This window comes from Mytilus edulis, chromosome 2 (assembly GCF_963676685.1).
Source record: "Mytilus edulis chromosome 2, xbMytEdul2.2, whole genome shotgun sequence".
Taxonomy (NCBI): domain Eukaryota; kingdom Metazoa; phylum Mollusca; class Bivalvia; order Mytilida; family Mytilidae; genus Mytilus; species Mytilus edulis.
This window is the reverse complement of record NC_092345.1, coordinates 68,773,330-68,791,148: the sequence shown is the minus strand read 5'-3', so window position 1 is coordinate 68,791,148 and position 17,819 is coordinate 68,773,330. Positions and strand designations below refer to the sequence as shown.

Here is a 17,819-nt window from a genome sequence, read left to right as displayed (position 1 = left end):
ATGTATTTTGTACTAAACATATGATAAAAACATATATCTTAACTTTGCTTTTCATAGACAAGTAAATTACAATAATACCTAACTCCGAAGAAAATTTAAAACGGAAAGCCCCTAAGCAAATAGTAAAATCAAAAGTCCAAACACATCAAACGAATGGATGACAACTGTCATATTCCTGACTTGGTACAGGCATTTTCTTATGTAGAAAATGGTGGATAAAACCTGGTTTTAAAGCTAGCTCACGTCCCACTTGTTTGACAGTCGCTTAAAATACCATATTATTGAAAATAATGTGTGAACAAAATAAACAGACAAAATAAGAAAAAATGTCGAAATAGAGCTACAGCAGTCAACATTGTGTTATAAGCCTAATTACTATGAAATTGAGATAATATAAAAAAAACATTGAAAATATTTGATATAAAACAAAGAAGAAATAAACAGATTTAGAACCGAGAAGAAATGACATTCTTAACCATATATGTACAATATACAAAAGAGATGTAATGTTTATCACATTGTTTTCATTTTAAATTCGAATTACCGTCCGTAATTTGCTTATTTTTGTGTGGCGTGTATCTTTGTGTTTTGGTTTCGATCTCCTTAACCCCTGGACAATTACAGAGAATGGGTGAGTCCTATTGTATAGTTTTCTATAAGCCATTTATAAAAGTAAAACATTGTTTGATTCCACTATTGTTATAAATTTCATCAGATAAACATACGGCACTAACAATTAAGGAGACATATTTGGCATAAGCACTTGTTATAAGCACTTATATATATAGATTCTACCACTACATCGAGTTTAATACGATATTTATCCACTCGAGATAGTTAAATTTTCAAATTTAAAACGCGAGGCTTGCCCGAGCGTTTTAAATATTTAAAATTTAACTGTCGAGAGTGGATAAATATCGTATTACACAAGATTTGGTGGTAGAATCTGTTTCTCTAATGATTTTCTAACATTATGCAGGCAAACTTTTCCCTTCTTTTCCAATGATCTGCAAAAAGATGTGTTCTTTCTATGTGACGTCATCAGGCATGGTCATGCCGTCACAATAGGAATTTCAGAGGAGAGCAAAAAAATTCGACGTCATAATCGGATTTTAACCAATGAAGTACTGAGATCAAATGAACCACACTTTGATTACATTTTTTTTTATACAATGGGTGCAGAAAGGGATAAATTGACGAAGAATTAGAGAAATATATATATATTATATCAATTTGTTTATAATAGCTATTAATTCGTATTGTGACCGAACTGAACAATTTTTTTTTATCCAAATGGGACTTGATTTGATTGATATCTACTCTCTATTTACCCAATTCATACAATTGTGTTTAATTACGTACAGTACATTAGAGTTTTAGTATAGTATCCAACACTCTCATTTATTTATTCGTCTGGTGCAAATGTAAAATTTCAACCCTGGTATCTATGATGAGTTTATTAACATCAAAATTAAATTCATCAATTTCTTTCACCAATATTTTACATCCATCCGTGATGCAAAAATAATAGAATATATTTTTGCTACTGAAATGTATTCATAAAAAGAGATTGTCGTTAATATTATAGTAAACGAAGATATCAGTGGTAAAGCAACAACCCAACCTAAAAGCATTTGTATTTACATTGTGCCATATATCAAATGTGTTCGTTAAGTGTATACATTTGAGAATGGAAATGGGGAATGTGCCAAAGAGATGTTCATTTCAAGTTGTTTTTGTTAATAATTCTTTTGATTGAGTTAAGCCATTTCAATTGATATTTTATTGTTTGTCTTTCTGTGTTGTGATGGTATTGTTTCAGGTAGGGGTACAGGTTGAATCATATTAAAACATTTAGACCCGCTGCATTTGTTTGCATCTGTCCTAAGTCAAGAACATGATGTTTAGTGGTAGTCGTTTGTTAATGTGGTCCAAAAGTGTTTTTCGTGTCTCATTATTTATATCATTTGGACCGTTGGTTTTCCTGTTTACATGGTTGTACCCTAGTCATTTTCGGTGCCCTTTATAGCTTGCTGTTCGGTTTGAGCCAAGGCTCGGTGTTGAAGACCGTACTTTTACATTTACAAATTGTGACATGAATGGAGAGTTGTCCATTGGTACTCGTACCTCATCTTCCTTTATCTATATATATAGGATGTGGTGGGGTTAATAAGTACATTGTTAGACTATAACTAGAAATTTCAATGTCTTGTTTATTTGTCATGTCTATTTGGCTTGTCTTGTGTTTAAATATTATTTTATCGGAGATTGGTTGGTCGTCCGCTATGTTCAGAAACATAAGCCATTAAACAAATATACAGCATTATTGCTTTTAAGAATATTACTTATAATTGACATATTCAAATAGCTAAAAGCTGTTCTTTTTCTTTTTATTGTTTGTAACCAATTGAGTAAATTTGTTAGATTGGTTAGATATTTTACTATATTTTGGGAAAATCGAGTCTGACGATTGGTTGTTTATACGACAGGAGATGTTAAATAGGATGATGTTTTCAATTTGAAGGAAATTAGAAATCATATATTTCGTATATTTTCTAAATACTTGAAATGAAGACCAATCCTCATTGTCAATGTCTACATGAAATTATGAATGAGTTTAACTGTGTTTGACTGAGGTATCCATTTTCTGTTAGATTAAATTAATTATATATAAATATCGGATTGAGTTTTTTTAATTTTATTAACGACAAATGGCAACGTAAATAATGAAAATGAATATTCTGGTCTTAAAAAAGTGGAAAAGCAAGCTAATGCAAGACAGGATAATAATGAACATACTGCAACACTAACTGTAGTTATTTTCAGAAATAATTGTGTATAAACTAGAAATAAATTTTCGGGTGGCTTACCCTGACAATATTCTCTAGCCCCAAGTATATGTAAGGGTCGTCCCCTGAAGAGATAGACAGTATTTTTAATTCCGTGATATATTCAAAAAATATTTACAGGGACTTCGTCCTCTTTCATGGGTAACACCTGCCTCATTTTACTGAATGCAGTCATTATGTTGACACAGCAAAAAGAAAAATTAGAATAATGGTGAATATATCATTGAATCCAAAATTGTTTACATTTTGGTACATCAGTTCACGCTGTTGACGGAGGCCTCCATGTTGTAAAGCATTAAAGTTCATACAAATTTCAAAATTTGAGTAGATATCTTATTCCCAAAGAGTTACACGAAAATATTACGGATTATTCATCATTCAAGCTGTGCATAATCAAGGACGATGGAAACAGTGAATCCACTAGACAAGTCCTGTAAACTGAATCTACCAGGATTAAAGGTTTGGGATATCCACGGAAATTATATAACGTACCCTTTATCGTCGGTCTTGAACGAGTCAACAAATTGGCAAGAGAAGACGGTGGGTGGTTGCAAACATTCTTTATTTGTTAGATAAGAAAAACAGTAAAGTGACCATTAAACCTTGTTATTTGTGTGATGTTTTTATATTGTAGACAGGTTGATGTTCACCCAGATTTGCGTTCTATTGTTGATTACGATTATTGATAACATTTACAATTCATATTGAAGATGTTTTGGGTTTGTTAGATGTTAGAAGATGTGGAATGAGTGCCAATGAGACTACGTTCCATCCAAGTCACAATTTGTAAAAGAAAACTTTTATAGGTCAAAGTATGTTTTTCAACACCGAACCTGGGCTCAAACTGACACCGAACAGCCAGCTATGTATGGTCAAAATTGACTTGTGCAGTACCACTTAAACAGGAAAACAAACGGTCTAATCTATATAAAAACGACCTCATAAAAAAAAGACAACCACTAAACATTAGGTTTTCAAGCCTGTTTGGAATACTTCTTCAACCAATTTCAGTAAAAAACATGCTTGAATAAAAAAAACATTCATAGGTCATGTTCATAGCTTTATTGAACATAAGTAAAACTACGAACGGTTTCATCGTACGTCCGGAGAAACATATAACTGTATTGTTCACCTAGTCATCATGTGTTATTTTATTCTATTAGTGATCTACAGATTTATCGATCAAATGAAATAGCTTAATTCAAAAGTTTGTTTAATGGAACAATTCAAACAAAGTTAAATTATTTTGATTATGAATTATCCACCTATTAATTGTTGTCAAATGTTAGGTATCTATCCCGCTATTGATCAAAAGATACCTACAAACAGCTAGATGACGTACAAATTAATGAAACAACATTAAAGCAAATAAAATCTTACTGCTAAATTGCGATTTTGTTAGTACATGATTATTGTAAAAATATGCCTGGTCTCTAACCATTGACATATATTGCTTTTATATGACAATGGATAGACTGATGCCTATTTTACTTCATTTAAACTAACCAGTGTAATGGATGTTAAAATCACTTGCATCCTTCATTTTGTGTTTTCACTGCAATTTGGTAAGTCATCTTTTCAGTATTTGATTTTATTGAGCTTCAAATTGCAAATATAGAATTGATAGAATAAAAACTCCCGCGTATGGTAATCACAATTCGGCATCACAAAAAGGGAGAAGATACAAAGGGACTAAGCAAAGGTCATTTATCTGCGAAGAAAAAACGAATAATGAAAAAGAACACAAATAAAACAAAGATCCTCAAAATATAACAAAGAAAACTACGCATTAAAAATCAAACCAAATCAGGGAATGAAATCTTCATCGCTAGATACACCCTTCGTTTTTCTTATTTCGTCGCTTAATCGAATTTATTTAGATAAATAATATATAAACGAGGACACGATATTGATAGCGATAAGTGGAACAGACCAGTGGCCAACTTTTGCACCCCTTGTCTACAAGCGAAACTAAACAAACAACCATGAAAGAAAACAAATGTCAAATAAAAACAAAAGTGGAGGATATTTTTAATTCCTTTTTATACAAATTGTAGTGTATAAGTGATACAATGCACCAAATCCAAAATAGAAAATATTCTATAGTATTAAATTTGCACACTACCACTACCAACATTGGGAACACATTGTTAACAAAAAAGTAACAGATGTTCTGAGTGCGGGAATATAATGTTATTTTACCTTAGTTACTTGTTACAAACCAGCGAAAATATCACCAACAGTATCAGAAGTCAATGAATGATTAAATTGTTAACCTTGTGAACAAAACACTATTTAAAAGGTTGAGGTTTCGTATAATCATAAACGAAGCAAAAAACCACAGTGTTGAAATGTATCTTTATCGGTTTGCCTAATGTCGTTTTAAGGTTTGAGTAAAAGCGATTACACCTATCACCTGTTCAAAGTCTCCGATACATATAAAGATGGAAAGGCTAGATGTGCTAGCCGTGGGGAGACGCCAGCAATTATCAAAACTGAAAATGATATGGATAACGTTGAAAGATATCTTAACAGCATTGGCGGGTAAGTCAAGTATTGTAATCGATTGATCACTCTGTTATAATGACCAAAAAAGATAATTACCTGCCCGAGAAAGGGAATCGTTTTTTATGAGTCGATTAGACAGATGTTTAACAATTCAATTCAAAAGGCGTCACACAAAATAGAAGTGCCAACAATTCAATTGATAAAGCGTCACACAAAAGCGAAGAGCTACCAATTCAATTAGATGTTGTTTTTTTTTTGCAAATATGAAATTTTTACCATTAAAATATTATATTAACAATATGATATATCCATGGTTTAACTTATCAAACGATACCGTTAGAGCTGTTATACCAATGTTTAAAGTTTGGTTGATGTGTTACTGTCATACAAGTTAAGGTTTAATTCCTAGTTATCAACCAGGTTTCATTCATCATCTTTTACACAATAAAATACCTGCAAAATGTTCGGGAATATAACAGTTGTTTTCAATTCGTTTGGTGTGTTTGAGCTTTTGTTTTTATTTTAATTTTACTATTTGATGAGGTACGCAAACTTTTGTGTTTTCTTATTTAAGCTTCAATGGAAGTAGTTGTTACAGATAGTGGAGGCTGCATGTATTAAATTTAGTCACTCATCACTTGTTATGGACGTAAGGTGATTAAGTGTGATTGGCATGGAGAAAACTAATAAAATTGAGAAAAATTTTCCGAAGAAAATTAAAAATCAACACTGTTAATGTACATGAATAAATGTACACGTTCAAACGTATATGCACTTCTGTAAAGGTGGTTATATCAAAACAAGCTACCCTTTAAAATACGCGTATATTAAGATAGAAATTGTATTATTATTATTATCATTATCATTTATTATCATTATTATTATTATCATTTTTATTATTATTATTATTATTATTATTATTATTATTATTATTATTATTATTATTATTATTATTATTAATATTATTATTTATTCCACATTCTGATTGGTACCCATGCATCTTGTATAACTACCTTACTAGACAGGAATTTAAAACCCCTTGATTATATGCCAAATAATCTTTGTCGTATTCTGAAATTTCAACAAATGCTTTCTGAAATCAACATTTAAAATTTATATATTTTTAAAGCCGAAGGATAATGTTGACTCTCTGGCCTTTGTTAGTCTTGTATGATTTTAAATTTTAGTTTCTTGTGTATAATTCGGAGTTTAGTATGACGTCCATTATCACTGTACTATTATGCATATTTTAGGGGCCAGCTGAAGGACACCTACGGGTGCGGGAATTCTCGCTACATTGAAGACCCATTGGTTGCCTTCGGCTGTTGTTTGCTCTATGGTCGGGTGGTTGTCGCTTTGACATATTCACCCTTTCCTTTCTCAATTTTATCTTTTACATAATCATTTCACAATTGTTATTAGCATGTTGCATGATAAAAGCAAGTACCTGTCTTGAGGAGTCGGATGTTGGCTGGCTATTGGTCTGATCTGTTGGGTTGTCCTTTTTAATCAGGTCATTTCTCTTCGTAATCAAGCTTTTCTAAATAAAGTCGGAATGAATAAATAGGATAAGTAATAAATACAAATTAAATTTAACTAAAAACGAATAGTTTTTGGTTTTTGTTTTATTTCATCAATTGAACTAGGTTATCAAATGTGTTTTTGTGCATATTTTTCTGAGTTAGTTTCATACGTTTATAGCTTATTTTAATTTAAAATATGTCCTTTTTTTCAGTGCTCCGAACACCCATATGTTTATTGGTTTGCTGTATAATAAAAAAGATGACAAAAAATTCAGATGGTTGGATAATGAAATCCTCACATGGGTAACATGGGATTCTGGAGAACCTAATTGTATGCAGAATACAAACATTGCAAGTGTTTGCCAAAGTAATAAAGAAAACTGTGTACGCCTGACAGATGGTTATAAACTCAGAACAGTTGATTGTAAAAAATTCAACTACTACATGCTTTGTAGTAAAGGTATGTTTGTCAAGAAATTAAATGTTAAGTCCAAGATTTGTATTTTAAATTTAAATATCGCGAATAAGAAAAATCAACACGAGACTGCTACGTTTTGGCACATAATGCAATGGGTCGGTGAATCAGCTTTTCGCATAACCCCTCGTTTATCTATCTAAATTAATATATCTCGTTAAACTTAAACACAATGCATTAACTTATTCTTTCATTTGAACTATATGTGTTATGTTACAGATCCAGAGAATGCGATAAATAAAACACTAAAAAATTGATATTAAGGGTATGTGTTTGTGAGAAACACATCTAACTGAATATGCAAGACATTGCAATGGTTGGTTTTGGTATAAGAAATACATTCACTATGACTTCTGTCGTCTACCAGTAAAACCAATGTTGAAATACTGCCCGTTTGGAAGTTCTGGTGTATTAACATACAGCCAAGTCCTCCAAAATGAAACATTATGTTATATGCAACATTCTAGGGGATAGCGTTATTACAAACATTAACGAGCAACAAGGTAAATTAAAAAAAGGGGAAAGTCCATAAAACTTGACAAAATCAATCAACTGTCATATTCCTGACTTGGTACAGGCATGTGTATGATATTTGTGATATGTCAAGCTTTTTGTATGAATTTGCATTAATCTATAAGATATCAGTAGTTAGTCACGTTAGTAAAAAAATGACCCCTATCAAACGTACTCTCATATTTGAAATTCACGGTCCTTCAACCCTGTCGATGTACTTGTAAATGACTCCATATTGGATTTCTTATATTTGTGCTCGTCCTGAAAATGCATGAAATATCTACAGTTTAAAGTGAAGCAAAAATAATCTACCTGTATATTCATCATCCAACTCATTTGTATCTTAGAATGAGTTGGGAAAAATTTATTTAATCAAATGTATTATAATACTAGAGCTTATATTCAGCACTTTAGTGGCTACTCCATGTGCTTTTTTGTGACCCTGTGTTTTTATAAATTTTCTATTGAAAATTACCTCATATCTGCTGTAGTTGTTATCATTTTATATTCTCTTCTTTCCATTTAGCTATTTCTACAACCACAACATCAACAACACTCGCAACAACGACAACAGCAAAAACAAGCACTCCGTTAGAAACAACTACGCATGTTGAAACAACGACGTTTTCAGAAACAACTACGCCTGTAAAAATAACGTCCTTAGAAACAACAACGTTTTCAGAAACAACTACGCCTGTAAAAACAGGAGCCCAAGAAACAACAACGTTTCCGGAAACAGTTACGTCTTCCAAAACAGCCGCGCTTTTAGAAATTACAACATCTGTAGAAACAGCAACTACGGAATATGATTTTCTGTCCTTACAAACAGAAATCGCTAGTTCACCTTCTAAATTGTTGACAACATCGACTGCGACCGACACGTCATTTTCGCATGTAAAAACAACACTAACTACTACTTTGAATCAACTGCAATGCTGCTGTCTCATAACTACGACGTCAAATAAATGGTTGTTCCTTCAAGACATGAATCTTACAGTATCAGAATTAAGAATGATCGTTGAAGATGACTTTGAAAAGAATATAAAAAAAGAAATATCTGTAAATACAAATACCTTATCTAAAACGATAAGAGAAAGAACTTCTGCTCCAGACAAAAGGAAGTCCTCCTCTCGGTTGGGCTGGGTCTCAATCTCAATAATCACACTTCCAGTTCTATTAATGGTATTGATGGACATTATCAATATTTTTCAAAGGAATGAAGATTAAATAAAATGATATTGTGTGGGTATAAAAAATCCGGGGCTACTTGAATGCACTCTATATGTATAGGTAGGGTGTGTTGACATAGTATATATCTCCTTTAGCGCATGCCTTACCCGCTATGTGAATCCGGATTCATTCAATATTTTATGATGGGGAATAAGATCAAATATGTTAATACATAAATCAGACGAATTTTACGGTATCTTATTATCTAAAACATTGTCTTTCCGAGTCAAGACTCAAGACAAATCGTAACGGCCAAACCTACTCTTGCTTGAATTTGTTTCGATTTCAATTAAACTCGTCAACATACAGCATGTAGAGTAAACAGTTTCTATAACTCTTTAATTGCAATAGCCTACACCAGTTGTGTATAAACTGAACAGAGACTATTAAATATGTGCAATATCAATTTCTTAAATTGATAAAAATCAGAACTTGGAACATGCACATTAAGACTGATTGCAACGTTCTGCACGAACAAAACACGATTAACAATCTTAAAATGCTTTAATACATCACATGTTTCCAGTAAAACGAAAAGGTCTGACTGCTTTCGGTTGATAATTCGGTTGGATCGGTTTGTGGAGCTATTTGTTGTTCTTCCTTTATTGTGGAATCTGGGCACATTCTTCTGTGTCAGACATCAACACAACTTTTATTAAGGTGCGTTTACACGATACGATTTTCCGTTCGATTTTCCATCCGGCTTAATGCCGTTGTACAGGTTAATCGTATATAGCGTTAGTCCTTATCATTACAGGAAGGAGATATCAAGTGGAAATACAAAACCATGATATACAAAGCGAATGATATATTTTTTGAGTGTTGAAGAAGAAGAATACTATTTGAATGATTAGCGTATGATATACACTTGTCAATCAGAGTTATCAGACTTTTATCACAACATTTTCAGTTCTTTAGTTCACATGCATTGAAACCAGAATACACAGCCATCTGTGAATCCATTTTTTCACTTGTCTGCACTTTGTTTTTGAAATTGTTACCTTAAACTAAGACAGGATGTTAATGATATTATCAGAAAACTTTAATAACCTAATAGAAATGTCTGAATACTACAAAATTTGCAGTTTAATCTTCGATATTTTTGTACCTGTCATGTCTGTGTTGACCTCATTGAATATCTATGTCAAAGACGATGGTGAATATGAAAATAATGAGATGTGATGTTATTACTTATAAGACAATTAACCACCAGAGACCAATGGAATATGATGCAAAGAATTATTGTACGACCTTCAACAATGACGGAAACCCATACAATGTGCTAAGTTATGATATGCTTCGGTATAACAAAATGCCAAACAATTGAAAAGCGGACACAAACCGTTCTAGTTAATGTTAACAAACATTGTCGAAAACACATATCTCGTTAACGACATAACCCCATTGCGACATACCAACAAACTTGTTCTGATCTTGAGCAGCAAAACATGTGCTTTTAGTAGAACAGAATTGCTCTTCAAGACCACATGGGTAATACGGGTCCTACACTAATAAAAACTTACCGCCGCGCAAAAGCATAATAAAGTTTAAAGTGGTGTTAAACATCAATCATTTAATCAATCCAGAGCACAAGAGTTCGACCACAGTTTATGAAGGTTATCACGTCTTACAATTTCTAGTTTTCTGGTTGTCATGTTATTAAGGATTGCAAATTTTGGTATTAATATTGATTCACTCATATGGTCTTTGCAACGGAAATAAACACATTTATTCTAAAACCAAATGTTAACATGATACTGGTTGTGTTTTTTTCATATATTCTATGATGGTATGATACTAAACCCCTCACGGGAGGGATTGTACTTAATTTTCATATGATGAAGGCATAATATTTCAATCAGTTTAATTGAGGTCTAGGGCTGGTATGTCAGTAACTGCTAGTAGTGCTTTGTTAATTTATGTATCCTTGTAATTTTGCTTTGCTACTTTTGTTACCTATTATGATATCGGACTCGGACTTCTTTTAAACTGAGTTTTACTGTGCATATTGATATTATTCTTTTATGATATTTAATTTTAGTTCAGTTATATGTTTTGGTGTATAGTATGATGTCCATTTTCACTGAACTAGTATACATTTTGATTTAGGGGCAAGCTGACGACCACCTCCGGGTGCGGGATTTTTTCGCTGCTTTGAAGACCCACTGGTGGCCTTCGTCTGTTATTTGCCCTTTGGTAGGGGTGATGTCTCTTTGACATATTTCCCATTTCCATTCTCAATTTTATTCAGTTCAGTTGCATGTGGCTTTGTTTGTTATCACGCCTTGTTTTCGTTTTATATGTTATTACCCAGTCGATTCATAATTTTAAATGGCTACCTTTTAAGTTTTAAAAATCCTATTAATACATTACGTGATATCGTTTGTACCGTTAGGAAATACAGTTCTTACCCTACAATCATATAAAAAAAATGACAATTAAAAACTGTCTGTTTTTTTATACATGCACGAAAGATGGAACAAATACAACGGTAATTTTTAAATATAGACACTATATCGGATAAAGGAACTAATTTTACTGAACGCTTTTAACTGCTTTATTTGTACGCTCAATATTATTTATAATCTAGAATAAACATATTTCACCGACAAACGCATTAAACATAGTAATATTTATAGAAGGTCGATTTATCGAGCTAAATGTATTTTACATTCAACATTTGATTCAACCTATTTAGCTTTTCCTCGTCTTGGCATTACAGCTGTATTGTTTTGTTGTAAAACAGCTTCTAAGGTATACACATGGCATGGAAAGTAGTGTCATATGTTATTGCGTATGCAAGAATTTAAGATTGTCACATCTATTGAATGAAATACTATGACTCAAGTAAATATAAATAGCATGTCATGTCATGTTGCATGCCCAACTTTAAATCAGCGGTTACGTCGTCTCGATTCGCTACCATTTTCGGAGTTTGGTTGTAAACATATAGATTATCGTTGATCATCTCAATGAGATGACCAATGATGATTTGTTAATCGCTATTTTTCATATGAAGACTTGTTAATTTCATTGGCAACGGGCACGTGTGTCCTTAATTTATAGCGATAATTTTTTTATATCACTCTACTGTGCTGAGAAAGGAAATTATCAGTGAGTAAGATCAAAGGAAAATTTCGTAAAATAGAGATAGTTATCTTTATATAGTATGGCATTAAATATAATTTGTTAATTTCTTTACATAGAGTGCTTGCAAGGTTAGGCTTACCCTTCCGGAGCACCTGAGATCGATCCTAGTTTTTGGTGGGGTTCGTGTTGCTTATTTTTTAGTTTTCTATCTTGTGTTATGTGTACTATTGTTTGTCTGTTTGTCTTTTTCATTTTTAGCCATGGCGTTGTCTGTTTATTTTCTATTTATGAGTTTGACTGTCCCTCTGGTATCTTTCGTCCCTCTTTTAGAGCACCGAAACATTTAATACCTGCAAATTTAAATTGAGGTTAGAACCCACCTACCTTCACGGTATAGACTCCAAAGTCCAGTCTCTTATCTTAATTGTAATTTCAAATGAAGCATCATAGTACAATCCTGATTAAATAAGCCTTTATATTGGAACTACCTGGTATGATAAATAGAGGCTTCTTAGGCGGCAATGGGCTCCAAATTTAATATTTCTTTGTGTTTTACTCATACGCTTCCTTATCGGCTTGTCATAGCTTTATTTGATATCTCACAAAACAGAATCTGAGTTTTGTTGAAAGGACACTTAGTTTTACCACTAAGATATTTCAATCGAACGCAAATATATTCTAATAACTAATAACATGCGAATCAATTGCTTTATTGGTGATCAGATATAATTAGACATCTAAGAAATATATACAGTAAAAAAGTTTAAGTAAATAAAATGTTCACCACCAATTCTAGTAGAAACTTATACCTACAAAATCAGCTGTTGTGTAATTCTCGTATTACAAGAGGTTAATATTAATATTTGTTATTCATTTTTAATAGATAATAGTTTTATGGACTATCATTTTTAAAGATTCTGTCGGTAGAAAATGTTTTCATGCTAAAAAAATTCTATAGCTTCATTCTGGCCGTCTAAGTTTTTAAGTGTGTCAATTTTGTATAATTTTACAATGTAAACACCGAGATACTTCTGTTAAAATACTGTATACAAAACATAACTATAATTATGAGTTATACACATGAGGTTCAATACGATTGAGAATTCTTAACACAGATCCATGAAAGTGCAAATGAATATAACAATTATAATATTTAGTTTACTTTTAATTTACTGATGACAAAATCAGTATGATTAATAATACTATTAAAACAATATTCAAAGATCTTATGACAGTGTTGAATTGGTAACCTTTTAGAGAAAGTTTAATTAAAGGATCGATAAGTTTACCAAGATCGTTTCTAAATTTCCGGGCACGATAAACAACATCTCCGTAAAAATGAGGATGTTCTTATATTCATCTGAAAATATGCAAGATAAATACGTGCTCTCCTATCACGTTATAGCAGCACATTAAAAACAAATGAAATTCTGTATTTAATAGGTAATTGCATTGTAAAAGCAAAAATTCCATTAAATGCCTTTTGAATTTTAATCTTGTCTTCGTCCTATTCGTCATTCCTCGTCGTCATCGGTTGCTGTCGAAACTTGTTCAAAGAATTCTCCTCTGACACTTCTGAACCAATGTCCTATATTATAATATTTTATATGAAATTTACAGTTTTTGAATGATTGTTAATTTGAAAACCACTATAGAGGAGGAACGAAAGATACCAGAGTGACAGACTCATAAACCAAGAATAAACTGACAATGCGAATGCCTGGCTGAAAATGAAAGACGCCAAAAAGACAAACAATAGAACACATAACACAACATAGAAAACTAAAGAATAAGCAACACGAACCCCACCAAAAACTAGGAATGATCTCATGTGCTCCGGAAGGGTAAGCAGATCCTGCTCCACATGTGGCACCCGTAGTGTTGCTTATGTTATAACAAATCCGGTAAGTAGTCTAATTCGGTAGGTCACATTCATGAAAGGGAAGGGGATTGTAATTAAGATTAATTAATCAGCAAAGAAAGATCTACCGATTAGTTTATGAATGGAATTAGCCATTGATTCGTCATAGCATTTATTGCCCTGTACACAATGTATTAAACCTTTTAAGGGGTTTTCATGCTACCCTATGATAGATAGACAGAAACATTAAACAGCAAAAATGCTCAGCAAAGTAAAATCTACAAATAAGTCAAATGACCAAAAATCGGCAATTGATCCGTTATAAATGTTATTGTCCTGGAAAGATGTTTTTTTTTTCACCATTTTTTATGCGTCTAGTAGACACTATGATAGACGTAAAAAAAACCTGTACTTGGCATAACTGTCAGCAAAGAAAGACCTGCAAATAATTCAACATGACCGAAATCATCAATATATCATTCTATTATAAAAGTTATTGCCCTTGAAAGATGATTTTATGTAGACGAAACGCGCGTCTGGCGTATTAAATTATAATCCTGGTACCCTTGATAACTATTGACCCATTATTTTATTTTGTTAACAGGAACTATAATTGTTAGAGAAATATTTTAAAATGCCAAAATGTTCAGTAAGGCAAGACCTACAAATAAATTAAATAACCAAAATTGTCGAATAAACTTTGTATATAAAAGAGTCATTGCCTTTTCAGCATGATTTTACCTGTTTCAAGTTAGGAATGTAAGAGCTGTCTCTCGTTCGTTGATAGTGTTTCATTTTGTCAATTTTATGAATTTCCGCTTCTTTGAAATTATCCTGGAGTTGGGTATTTATGTTTTTTGTAGATTGATACATGGTATTTTCCATATCGGCCCTGGTATCAGCCCGAGTCTCCCAAACCAAACCAGAGGGCGTATGCTAAGGTCTGATATGAGTCGTGTACTAAGAGCAGGGTATCAGCCTCAGACTCCCATATCAATCCAGAGGGCGTAGCCCATAGGTCCGATAGCGATCGAGGGCTGATACATATACCAGGGTCAATATGGAAAATGCCATATAAGCGATCTATGATTTATCATATATTTTATTTAGTGTGATCTCGAAAGTTAAATTAGGGGGATGAATATGGGTATTTAAGGAAAAATGTTGAAATTGGCATAGAGGAGAAATACCCGACTCCGACTTCCGGCTTTAATTGAACTTGCAAAAACATACATAATATTAACACAATACATAAACATGTAAATTTACAATTTAAAAAGCTACGGAGTTTTTTTTGCATTTTATAAACAAACACCTGAATTCTATTCCGGAAACGAACCTTAAACTGTATATTTTACAACCTGAGACTACTATGTCCCACGTGTGGAGCAGAATCTGTTTACCCATCCGGAGCACCAGTTTCCAGTGGGGTTCGTGTTGCATAGTTTTAATATATCTTTGTTGTGTTTTGTATACTAAAAAGTTAAATCACAAATATACTGAACTTAGAGGAAAATCAATTCGGAAAGTCCATAATCACATGGCAAAATCATATAACAATACGCATAAAAAACGAATGGACAAGAACTGTCATATTCCTGACTTGGTACAGGCATTTTCAAATGTAGAAAATGGTGGATTAAACCTGGTTTTATAGCGAATGTTTGTCTTTTCTTTTTTAGCCATGTAGTTGTCAGTTTATTTTTTTATCTACGAGTTTGATTGTCCATCTGGTATCTTTAGTTCCTCTTTTTAGAACACATATTTGAAAGCAAAAAATATAATTAGTATTTACACCATTATAAGCAATGTTTGAAATCCATTTATCATAAAACAATTTGTACCAATCAATGATAAGGATTGAAATTTCGATTATTTTTTAAATTTAATTACTAACTCAGCAGCCAGTATTTACTTTTTACGTTCAAATTCTTTATAAATTTTCTCAATTACTAATTGTTCATTGATATTAAAAGATTTCTACCACAAAATTGGATACATCTTAAATGATTTATTGTGTAACTTTTTAAAAAGATTTACTTGGTCAATAGTGTCAGATTCCAACTTTCTATAGAAACACAATTGCACAAGATATAGGAAGGTGTTTGAAATTATCGTGTGATGTTTTAGTGATGTTTTAGTTTTATGATAAGGTATGTGACTATATTTTTGCCAGATAAAGATGCATTTAGCTGTATATAGAAAAAAATAAACATAAACACTGGTTTTTTTTCAAACTTGAATAAGTTAATGTCACAGACTAAATACAACGCCATCCACTTATTTGATTTTGCCATTTGAATAGGGACTATCCATTTTAAATTTTCCTCGGAATTCAGTATTTTTGTGATTTTACTTTTTTTCCACAATCGTGCACCACTGGTATTCGGTGAGTACATACAACTGTAGTGCACGCTGTTACAAACCTTTTCGCATGCACGTAAGTATAGGCGAATATATTTTTCACCAAACATTTAAATACAACCACTTTAAAAAGCTCATGAAAGTAGGGACTTAAAAACTGTACAGATTATAAACATATAATATATGATAAATATTATTGCACCGGCCCAATGGACCTATAAGTCACCTCAAATAAATATAAATAATTATAAAACAATTATATCACGTTCTAATCTTTTGTTGACGTAAGTAAATTTCAAAAATACATAGACATAAAAATATTTGAAAACAAAAATTTAATCTTTAAATATGCAAAAAAAAATAAAGTATTATACAGCAACTGACGTCTTATATGAAATGCACGAACTATATATTTTGCTAGTTTTCTTATGTGGAAAGTCATTCAAAAGTTCAATTTGTCAGCATGATTCAAATCTTTGAAGTTTTCCTCAATTAAAAGTTTACCAAAAAAGTTAATTCGACATTCAATATACAATGGGCAATCAAACATAAAATGGAACTCAGTTTCAGTTTCTTGCTTTTTACAAAATATCCATAGTCTTTCTTCTACACTTCCGTTCGAGTATCTACCAGTTTCCACTCTTAATGGTAAAATTCCACTTCTAAATTGCGTTAAGTGTGACCGCTCAATTTTACTCAAGTTCAAATTAACGTAATTTTCTGTTTCAAAGACTGTTTTAAAGATCCTATATGTTCGTAATTTTGAAACGTTTTGGACAGAATTCCTCCAGATATCTGAAGACAGACGAAAAATGTTAGTTTCAACCAATGATAAGTAGACCTCTGATTTCAGTTCGTAAAAATATCCTAGTTCAAGCTGGTCTAGTATATCCTTTACTTCACTACACCAATTACTTTTACAGCGATCATAGTCAATATTGAATTCTAATTTGGTGATGCGGTTGTTGTCAAATCGAATGAGTCTATTCCAGTATCTCACCATATGTACATATGTACAAGTATGTCTCTCTACTTGTTTTAGTTAAACCTATTGGATCTGCATTAGCCTGACTGGCTGTATCATGGGCTATATTAGATAGGTCGAATCACAGCTTAATTCAAATTGAGATAATACGGGACTTTACGAAACCAATATAAAACGAATTAAAACTAATATTTCGGTTTATCGCAGAAAAATAGAAAAAAAAACTTATAACAAATTGTGGAGAACTGCTATTATTTTGCATAGGTTTTCAGATTATAGCATATTAAGAATTATTACATTACTTTGCATATGTATTTTGTGTCATACTGATGTGCACGTTATTGTGTGTGTTTTATTAATACATTCATGTATATTCATATTTTTATTTTAAAGATCAGAAATATGGATATAGAGCTGTTGG

General features: G+C 32.0%; 1 protein-coding gene across 1 annotated transcript; it reads left to right on the top strand.

Moving 5' to 3' along the window:
- Window positions 1–7,097: 7,097 nt before the first annotated feature.
- On the top strand, window positions 7,098–10,264 carry LOC139510649 (uncharacterized). The gene is made up of 2 exons (XM_071297201.1): window positions 7,098–7,340; window positions 8,395–10,264. The coding sequence occupies exons 1-2, from the start codon at window positions 7,109–7,111 to the stop codon at window positions 9,093–9,095; spliced, it is 933 nt and encodes a 310-aa protein (XP_071153302.1). The 5' UTR covers window positions 7,098–7,108; the 3' UTR covers window positions 9,096–10,264.
- The last annotated feature ends 7,555 nt before the right edge of the window (window positions 10,265–17,819 follow it).

Bases quoted from the DNA above. Each gene is read 5' to 3' on its own strand.
- LOC139510649 (XM_071297201.1), top strand. From the start codon at position 7,109: ATGTTTATTGGTTTGCTGTATAATAAAAAAGATGACAAAAAATTCAGA. The intron at 7,341-8,394 runs GTATGTTTGTCA...CTTTCCATTTAG, and splicing joins CTACATGCTTTGTAGTAAAG to CTATTTCTACAACCACAACA.